We start from the raw sequence: 10578 nt of genomic DNA on the forward strand, positions 1-10578 counted from the left end.
CTAAGAGAGGTGATGATAGTGGCCTGGTATGGTTTGATAGCCTGGAAGAGAGCAACACTGATGCTGAAGAAACTTTTCAGAACAACTCCCCAGTGCCCAAGATATCTCCAAAACACATGGCTTCAAAAACTCTGTGTAAAGCACCCTGTGCTGCAGAAAGAAGTGTTTCAGTACCAAGGAAAGGAAATGAAGTGGCAACTGAGAATCTCTGTGCTCCTTTGGAACAAGACAAAGTTTCCAAGAAACACAGGAAAAGGACTGAAGAACACAATTCCTCTTCTTCAGAAGCAAATAGTCAAGGCCCAGCATCACCAAGAGCTAGTCTGCAGGGTTTGGTTATTACACAGCGGGTTCCTAAAAGCTGTCAGAGACTGCACACAAAGAAATCACGGGGATTCTTCACAAGTACACAGGACCCTGAGGCTGCAGTATTGCCTGTGTCTGACCTACTAGATCTTTCAAGTGATGCAGATTCTGTGCTAGGAGCGGGAGAGAGCAGTGTATCTGTAGCAGCAAAACCTGCAGCAGTTTCCATGAGAAAAAGAAGTAAAGGCCAAGCAGTAAAGGCAAAAAAGGTAGTTAGTTCCCATGATCCAGAAGTCCTTGACAGTGAAAGTCCTCCAGCAGCTAAACTAGCTAAATTTTCTTTCAGACCAAGGACAAAAGTTGATCTTTCTTCAGAGAAGAAAAATGAAGAATTTTCTCTTTGTCAGACTGAAACCACTTCTAAGCCTGGAGAGAAGCTCCAGGGAGAGCAGCTGCCAGAAGAATGTTGTCCCCCTGAGAAATGCAAGATGACATTGACTCGCTTAGGAAAAAATAGTTTGGAAAAACAATCAATGGATAATAAAGGGAGAGAAAAGCAACAGAGTGAGGCCTTAGGCAAGGAGATGAGAGGAAGTACAACAGTACACTCTGTTGACAGTTCTGGTGCTGTGTCATCCCCACCCACTGAACAGAAAAAGGAGGGAAAGGAGAAGCTTGGTGGTCCAAGGCCAGGGAAGGTGTGCTCCAGCACATTAGCCACACTGTCAACGTTTTCCTTTGCATCACGTCCTGAATCAAAATCGGAAACCTCACCTGCCATCAGGATTGACACTAACAGGGGAAGCCGTAGCCCATTGCTGAAGGGGCATGTGAGCAATCCTAGCAGGAGGAAGAGTTTTGCATTGGGAAATGCTAGTAAAGCCAGTGTGGTCATACAGAAATCTCTCTTCTCCATAGCAGAGCTGGATGATGCTGCATTAGATTTTGATTGGGATGAAGAGGTTAGGAAAAATCCAAGCACGTAACATGGATTTCCTCCAAATATGCTTGACATGCAGTTCTAAATCTCCACCCTTCTGTCTGGCATTTACAACCAATCAGCCAGGACCTTTGCTGATACCGTGGAACTTACTTTCTTTAAGGACCATATACTTTACACAAGCTAAGGCCTACATAGACTTCAGGCCTGATGTGGCTTTATGTTTTCTAAACTCTTCCAAGACTATTTAGGTCAGCTGACTGTTTTGATTGACCAGATGTGACCTGCAGACTTGTATAGCTCTGTTCATATATCCAGAGTAGAGTGAATCTTCCAGAAGAACAGGCTCCATTGTAGTCCTTTATTTCATGTAATGGTTAGCACCGTGTGTGGTTCAGATTGTCCTTCTAAGTGCCTCTGCTACTTTAGAAAGATGATGATGCTAAAGCTATGTCATTGTATTTTGTTTACTTCCTTGTGCTCAGCATAGTTAGCAGAGTGGTGGTTTATCATCATGCTGTGGGAAGTGTATCTGCATTACCAGTATCATGACAATTTTGCTGCATCTCTGATTACTGTGCTCCTTGTCACACTGCTGATGTTGAAGACATGAATCAAGAGCTTTTTGTTTGGGTTTTTTTTTTATTATTCAGTTTTAAATACACTGGTTCAGGTATCCCTGTGTGTATTCTGGGTCATTTTATCAGCACCAAACTCTGTAATAAACACATAGTTCTCCACTGCAGAGAGAACAAATATCAGGTGAGTGAAGGGGGATTGTCAGTAAACAGGGTAACTTTAATGGTTACCCAGGGAGGTGGTGGAGTCACTGTCCCTGGAGGTGTTCCAGAAACATGTGGACATGGCACTTTGGGACATAGTTTAATGGCCATGGTGGTGTTGGGTCAATGGTTGGACTTAATGATCTTAGAGCTCTTTTCCAAGCAAAATAATTCCATGATTCTAATGCAGGCATTAAGCCCTGGCATATAAACTACACTTGAAACCTATTAGCATGGTGAAGAGTTACCCTGATGTAGCGTGGTTCTGACTCAAATCATGTTTACTTGTTGACTATTTTAATTGTGATTAGAGTTCTGCTGCATCTGATATGCAGTTGTAGCATGCTGCATCCTATGTCATTCATTTGCCTAATGGGAAATTAATCTACTAATGCATTGCATGTTTACAGAGACAAGTAAGCCTTGAGTTTCTGTCACTGACTTGCCTGCTGTGTTTATTCTGTATTTGAATTCTCCACAGATTATTCTTGTTATTACCTGCGAGGTAAACAGAGAACAGAGTGGTTGCTTACAGCACAGTAAATCCTCTGAGAGGCTTGCTAGCACAAAGATCTGATTCTTGATTTGCTTAAATTCAGAAGTAGCTCCCTTGAAACCAGAAGTGCTAAAATACCTTTCAGACTGTCTGTAAAATTCCTGATGACCCAAGTCTATTGAGTAAGTAACCAAAGAATAAATTTGGAAGAATAGATACTGCTGAGGTCATAGAACAGAGTGATAGAAATGTTGTGGTTGGAAAAGACCTTTAAGATCATCAAGTCCAACCATTACACTACATTAGATCTTTTTCTTTTTTCTTTTTTTTTTTTTTGCCAGACCAGTTGAAACACTCCTGTTGTGGTATTGCTTCTTTTTCATAGCAGGAATTCAGAGCATTCAAGATAAATGAGAAGCACAGAGTAAGAAGAAAATTATACCTGCTGCTGATTTACTCTCTCCTTCCCCATTGCCATCGCTATGGAACCCATTTATCAGTGCCTTGGCAGGGAACATTGCTGACATCTTTCCCTTTTCAAATCATCTTCCCCCACTAACAGCCACATGTCTTCATGTTTTCTGAGCACTGCAATAGCCCAGTGATGGGAGGGTTTAATCCATTATGGCAGTGACAGTCTGCTGGGTTAATCTACAGATGAATTTCCTCTGTGAACAGTTTGTGCAGTCAATAGGCAGATGAGTCACTTCCTGCACACCTACCTTCCTGGCCAGGCAGGGAGCCATTAGCTGCTTGGTGTTTTAATGCTTGCTTCTCTGAGCTTATGGTCTGAGAATATAATAACCTGTCCAATGTGTCTTCTCAGGCTGACTATGTACAAGGAGACATCATTACTGTTGAGCACAGTGGTATTGCACTGAGCTGTAGTGTATGAGTCTGGTCCATTAAATAATGTACATGTGGCTGAACCAAACCTTGGGAGTCACTGGTTCTAGCAGCATGTTGGTTTGTGAGGAGCAGTGAAATGCTGGTGTTAGACATTCAGTGGCCACACTCCATTGCCTCGGCTGAAACCAGATCACATCATGTTAATAATCAGTTCCAGTCCTTCAGAATCACCTGGAATTCTTGTAGAGACAGCAGGATATGTGGATATTTGTTACCTTTCAGGATCTTAACAGCACTTACGAGTACAAAGCTGTGGTTCATGACCTTCTTATAGTCCAGGCTTGCTGGGGACCATTTGCAACGCTTTATCAGACAGGGTCTGTGACTGCTGCCACTGGTTCCTTAGTCTCCCCTTGAGGTGCCTCCTCACCTCCTTCCCTTCCTCCCAGATTCTTGTTGCTGCCTATCTCTGTAACTCAGGACTGTTGTCACTGCCTGGTCCTGCATTGTCAGTGCAGCTCTCCTCAAAGCTCCCCTGGGAAGTGTTGTCCATCTTATTTTGAGGCACTTCTGGGGCAGATACTTAGTTCTTCAGCTGGTAAAGCAACCTATGCTAGGGATCACTTGCTGTGTAAACATCTTGCAAAACCAGTCTTCAGTTTTTCCCAGCTTTATGGAAATTTTAGACAGGAAGTAAAAAAAAAAAAAAAAGTGGCAGAAGACAAACTGAAAAAGGGCCTATGAGCTGCTCTGCTAACATGTTCTTGTGCTGACTGCAGCTAGTCTCACTCCGGTTAGATGCTGCTTTTCCTTCTCAACAGCTGGTAAAATAGCAGGAAAAAACCCCTCCATGGCTGAGTTTGCTTGTTGCTGGTGGTATTCTCAGAACATATTATTCTTGAGTGTCAGGATTGCTGTCAGGCAGGTAGATTAACATGTTCAGTATTGTGAAGTGATGTGCCCCCGGATTGCAAACCCAAGTGAACTAAAGCCAAAGGCAAGGCAAAGTCAACACAGACTGAACTGAAACTTCTAATTAGGGGATTCAATGTGAACAGATCTCCCAAGTGAGGACATATCACATCACATTCTAGAGGGAATGTATTTATTGATGGGAAGATGAGATAAACAGAGTATTAAGTGCTCTGTATTTCATGTGAATGAGGCAATAGCTTCATTATTAATGAATGCTAATTATGTCATCTCCCTTAGGTATCTGGTATGCCTTTGCTTATCAATACTTTCTTTCCTGGCAGACAGAAGAATGTTAATAGTTCCAAGGTATAACGTTGTCCTTTACTGAGTAAAGAGGACAGCTGTTTTGAAAAACACTGAAAATATGTTTCATACCAAGTTTGATTATTCTCAACAAATCTGTGTAATTACAATTGCACACATGGTAATTACAGGAACAAGTGTCTAGCTGTGTAGATGCAATAGTATGTGCATAACATCCATATTGTGTAACAATACAACAATTACTGTACAAATAAACTCTGTTATTGCAGTGCAGCTTAGGAAAAGATCTCCTTTGGATCAGTGACTTTTCAATCAGTAACATTTCCTAACCTGAGCTCAGTAACTGTGAGGTAGTTACAGTAAGATTATGTAAATAGGCAAGGAAAGAAGTGCATGTGTCATCCAAGTCCCCAGCAGAAAAGTTCACACAAGCAAAACCTGCACGACTATGATCACTCACGAGGGGTTTGGCATCTGAATAGGAGATATAATGTCCCAAATCACCCTGTTGCTACTGCCAACGTTACTGTAATTCCATACTCCCCAGCAACTGAAAGCAGGGATCAAGAACAGTAGGAGCTGCAACTTCTCAGGTGTAGTCATCTTCCACATTCAGCAGCCTCTGTATGCTCTTCATCCTTGCTCTCAAATACTAGGTGAGTGCTCTACATATATCCAGAAATGTTGACTTGCTTTTGTCCAGGTTTTCCTTCTCCCTTCAAGGCACCAACTTGTCACAAGCCGTTGTTCATCTATCAGAAGAAAACATCACACAGAAGAGAAGCATCACATCTGCACCTTCAGCAGAGAGACTAGTCAGTAGTTTGAGCAGCTCCACCTGCAGTTCTTCTTCTAGCCCATCCCCATGCTCTGGAAATGATGATCTAATTCAAGGAAGCATGCAGCTTCCCTCCCTCTCCACAAAGGCTTGGGCCAAAGTAATTTTAAATATACCATAAGATATTAGGAAGATTGAAAACTTGAAAGTCACTAATGGGTCATTCAAGTTCCTGTGAGAATCAAAAGGAATATTTCTAGTAAATTCATAGATTCATAGACTGGTTTAGGTTGAAAGGGACTTTAAAGATCATCCAGATCCAGCTCCTTCCACTAGGTCTCATCCAACCTGGCCTTGAACACCACCAGGGAGGGACATCAATGACCTCCCTGGGCAACTTGTTCCAGTGTCTTACCACCCTCACTGTAAAGAATTTCTTCCTAATATCTAGTCTAAATCTACATTTCCTCAAGCTTAAATCCATTCCAATTCAGTGGGGTAATTTTCTGGTGACCTTCAGATGATTCAGCTCAGTAGCACCTATTTATGGGTCCATTATCCAGTTATCAATATGCAGAATTAATAAGCCTTCTCATCTTTTGAAACATACCTTTTCTTCAAGCAAAGTGGAACTAAAAACACACTGTTCTCTTGGTGAACACAGAGAAAATATAAGTGCTTTGGTTTGGTTTCCCCCCCTCTATTAGTAATTGAAAATGTAAACTAAATTGTTGAGAAGTTGAAAGTTAAAGTTCCACCTCTAATCACCTCTGAGTGGTGTCACTGAAATGATGTAATCTAATGTAATCATTAGATTTGAAATGATCTTGTTCTGTTAAGTGCTATCTTGATTTAATCAGCTATTCCTGTAATTACATTGTGGCTCTCCCGTTAGTATTTTATTAGCCTCATTGAGGGCTGTAAACCTCCAATATTAACATTTTTTATAGGCTACAATTTGATGTGCAGACTTCAGGTAGGTTGGAATTTATTGCAGTTAAACTGCAAGAACAGTGAGTTACTACAAGAACATGGGAAGCAAAGTTCTGTAATCTATTTTCAGATCCCTTTAATCCATTCAGAAAATGAGAATTTGCCTTTTAAAGTTAAAGCTATCTGATATTAATGACAAAAAAGATGTTGAAGTAGAAAATTGATTTTTGCAGGGGAGGTTGTTGTATGCAGAGTAAAAGCATGCCCTAGAAAGGGGTACCGAACACAGTACTCAAGCTGTGGCCTCACCAGGGCAGAGGACAGGGGCATGATCACAGGATCACAGAATTAGCAGGGTTAGAAGGGGCCTCAAAGATCACCCAGTTTCAAGCCCCATGCCATGCTCCTGCTAAGGGTAAGACGCAGTTTCTGAGATAGATCAGGATGCCGTTGGCATTCCTGACCGAGTAGCCACCTAACATGAGTGCACACCAATGAGGAATTCATGGCAGAATGCAGGGACAGGGCAGATGCTTGCCTTAAACACTCGGGTACAGACACTGCTCCTTTGCAAGTCCTGAAGCTGGACTTAGAAGAAACCTTTTGTCTCCAAAAGGTAAGAGGAATGTCAGGGTTTTCTCCAATGCAATATCAAATGGCAGAGACACTGTGAGAGGAATGGCAGGGTTTTCTCCAACGCAATATCAACCAGCAGAGACACATGCCCCGATAAGATATGTAGTAACTTCTTCCTTTTCTTAATACAAAACAGGGAATTGCTTAACTGCTGATGAGCAGCAGGCGAGAAGGCTGAGCAGCTGTGAGTGGAAGTTGCTATGGAGCCAGCAGAGGGCGCTCCAAAATCTGAATTCTATTTAGCAGCCACAGACGGCCCTGGGAGCGACTGGTGGAAAATCCTCGGCGCTCGCTGAGCGGTGGCTGCCGGCACTGCCTCTTCCCTGCTCCCAGGAATCCTAACAGCAAGCTGATGTCTCGTTCTTTGGGAAGGAGTGCCTGGCGTGCTTAAAATGTCATTTAAAAGGCTTTTGTAGTCCCACTGTTTGTTGGTCTTCCACTTTTCCCACGGTATACCAAACTCTCCGCATCCCAGGGCAGCACTGCTGTGTCTGTCACCTGAATCCGCTGCGCTCCCCAGTGAGCCATGATGAAGAGCCAGACTGTGACATTAAATGCTTTTCCCAAACTAAGACATATGATATCTCAACAGAGTGCCCTGACCTGACTCACAACGTGTTTTCTTGTTTTTAGAATTATTCCCAACGTGGTGGGGGCCAGAACACTGAAGGGACATGGAGCATAGCTATGGATTTCTTCATGGTCAGGCCACCAAACCTGCTATGCCTCAGCAGTCTACCCTGGTATGGACTCACACAGATCTAGACCCTTTGGCATTCTACCTTCCTAGGTAAGAAACTGTCCTGGCCAATAAGAAATGGAACTGGTTTCACTGTCAAAATCTCAGACTGAAAATCAGGCATGGAATGAGCTGGTCAGGTGCTCCCCAAATCTCTCTGCTAAACATCGTCACAGAGTGCTTCTGCCTTTGATTATTTCTTTTAGCAAAAGGGACTGGAAAGAAATTAAATCCCCTCTCAGCACAATGTATTAGCACTGAGAGCTGCACAACCCAAAGTTCCTTGTCAGCAATGTCCAAGGCAGGGATGGCTTTGGTGCCTCATCCTTTCCTTTATGCTTATGCATTAGCAGAAGCATTAAGCTGATTAGCTTTAGCTTAATTGGTGGCAAATCAGGTTTGAGCTGAAAACTCTTTCTTCTTGAGTGACTTTGTCTCTGTGAAATAAAAAAAAAAAAAAATTCTCTTTTAGTGCTAGCAACACTCAAATCTTTCTGAAGTGTAAACAAACAAACAGCTCTGACCAGTGTAATAACACCAGTAATTATCAATATCTGCTAAAAGGACCTTTTCATAGATTCACAGAATGGTTGAGGTTGGAATGGACCTTGAAGATCATCTAGTTTTGGAGATGTTTCCTTTGTTTCTCTGATCTTTAGAGTGATATTGCCAGCTTCCCTGTACCAAACGCATTTACTAACCCCCCTTCTTCCAAATTAAGACAATAGTAATGTGCTTTCTGTAGCTAGCAACATTTGCATCTCTTTACTCCTGGTTTCTGATGAAGTTCTGCCATTCCCCAGCTTTTTCCAGCGGCCCCTGAATGTTTTGGCTAAGGAGGCCTCTAGTGCCTCCTTGCTTTTCAAATCCTTGCTGGTGGGTGATTTAAACCGCAGAGAATTCAGCCACTTTGCTCCCTCCCTTATCTACTACAAGTGGCAGTGATGACAGTCAGCTCAGCAGTCTTGGAGCTGTGGGATTTGGGGACAGAATTATCAGAGCTTTTGTCATGAACTGATACTAGGTTTAAATTGAAGGGCCATCATCTATTTGAGTACAATCCTTGATTGCTTTTTAAGATCAGTCAACAGTTTTTTAATCAGTAGACCTTCAGAGCTTTGTTTGCAGTTTCTTCCAGCTGGAACCTCTACCCTGTGGCTGAGCCTGGGTCTCTGGTTGTGCTGGGGCCAAGCTGTGCCTGCTAGTCGCAGGGCTCTGAGGAGCATGAGCTCAGGTGTGGCCAAAGCAGGAGCAGGGCCTGGGGAGCTTTCTTGTATCTGGCACAGGCTCCAGACAGCTTCATGTTACATCCAGGAGATGCCTAAGCAAAGCTTGGTGCAGGTGCTTTGAGCCCAGAGTTGTTAAGGACAAATGAAACATTAGCCTGTCTTGGGACAGTCACTCCTGAGACTCCCTTCCTCTGGCACTGTGATGAGGACAGAATGCACACAAGTCACAGGTGTCCACAGATACAGAGCTAAGCCAGTGCACACCTAACTAGAGGTCTTGTGTCTAGCTCATTGTGCTGCTTGTCTGCCAGCTGTGTGCCTCATGCAAGCTGAAGAGGCTGCAGATTTGAAACAGACAATTTTCCATTCCCTGCACAATTCCCATTCAGAGCCAAAGAATTCTGTTTCTGCTCACTGTTTAAGACTCAAGACAGCAGGGTATCTTTTGAGAGTGTAAATAAAATAAAGTGCTTTATAAATGTATTTATAAATGTATAAGTGTATTTATAAGTACATTCCTCATATATCTAAGTTAAAATTAAGTTTCCAAAAGGCTTTTCTACTAGGATTATGTTGGTAAGTGATGGATATGTTCATTTCAGATCTCTGATTTTAAAAGGTGAATTCTAGAAAACATCTCACCAAGTTTACTAAGAGATTTCCAAGCTTTAATCATCATACAGCTGCTTGGGGAAAAATAATTCAGATATAATCTATTTTTATTGCTATCATGCTAGATTTGTATCAGTTAATTCAAATTAAATAAAAACATTTGCTTCATGAGCTCAGGGTTCCCACATTGATATTGCTGATAGACTCTGGGTGCAATTAAATTTCACTTCTTCAAAGTGCCTCTGTTGGAGCCTCTCAACTGTTCTATTTGAGATGTCTAAAGCAGGCACACAATACAAGAAATATCTGGTTCTTATTAGTGCCATGGAACCACCACCCTCCCTGAGCTGAGAGTGTTTGTGATGCCAAAAAGCTAATTGGGTCATTGTGTCAGTTTACACTGTACAGGAGATGAGCATTAAACGTTTACTACATTTAACTGTCTGTTTCTGGATCTGCAATGTCTCTTTGTTAGGATAGAGCAGGAACAGAGACACTGGGCTTTAAATTAATCATAACTAGTACACTGAAATGTGTGCAGGAAATGAAGTGGCAGTCAGAATTACAGTATTTATTGTATTATCTAAATTATGAGGTCAAGCAATAGCTGAGGAAAGGGATGGCTTTCGGAGTGGATATTCTGCAAGCATTTAGGTGGCTTGTTCTGGATGCAGTCTGGAGCAACTCCTTAGAGGTGGTCAAAAAGGTCACACACGAAGGAACAATTTTGAAGTGCATGCAACAAGAATTTCCAGGTGTCAGGTACCTTCAGCTGCATCTAAATGATGAGACAGGGGATCACCTTGGAGGTGCTGGGTCCAGCTGCATGCCCTAAAGGTACCTCATCTTTGTCCTCTGTAGACTTTAGCATGCACCAGCCCTGTTCCCTGGGCCATATGCTTAGTTCCACGAGAAAATTCTGAGTGCACACCCCAGAAGGCAGCACTGCAAGCTTCTGGCAGGAACTCAGCTGTGAAATCAGGAGAGCAGGGCACGCTGTAGTGCACACCTGGCCCAGAGCCTAGATGCATCCACTTTG

General features: G+C 42.6%; 1 protein-coding gene across 1 annotated transcript in view; it reads left to right on the forward strand.

Annotated features, from left to right (window-relative positions):
* MCM9 (minichromosome maintenance 9 homologous recombination repair factor) overlaps positions 1 to 1292 on the forward strand; it is a 37348-nt gene extending 36056 nt beyond the window's left edge. Inside the window, exon 13 of the mRNA XM_054393050.1 lies at positions 20 to 1292. Coding sequence (XP_054249025.1) covers positions 20 to 1292 — 1273 coding nt within the window. The remainder of the gene's footprint in view (positions 1 to 19) is intronic.
* Positions 1293 to 10578: the final 9286 nt, after the last annotated feature.

The sequence above is a fragment of the Indicator indicator genome, chromosome 27 (genome assembly GCF_027791375.1).
Source record: "Indicator indicator isolate 239-I01 chromosome 27, UM_Iind_1.1, whole genome shotgun sequence".
Classification (NCBI taxonomy): domain Eukaryota; kingdom Metazoa; phylum Chordata; class Aves; order Piciformes; family Indicatoridae; genus Indicator; species Indicator indicator.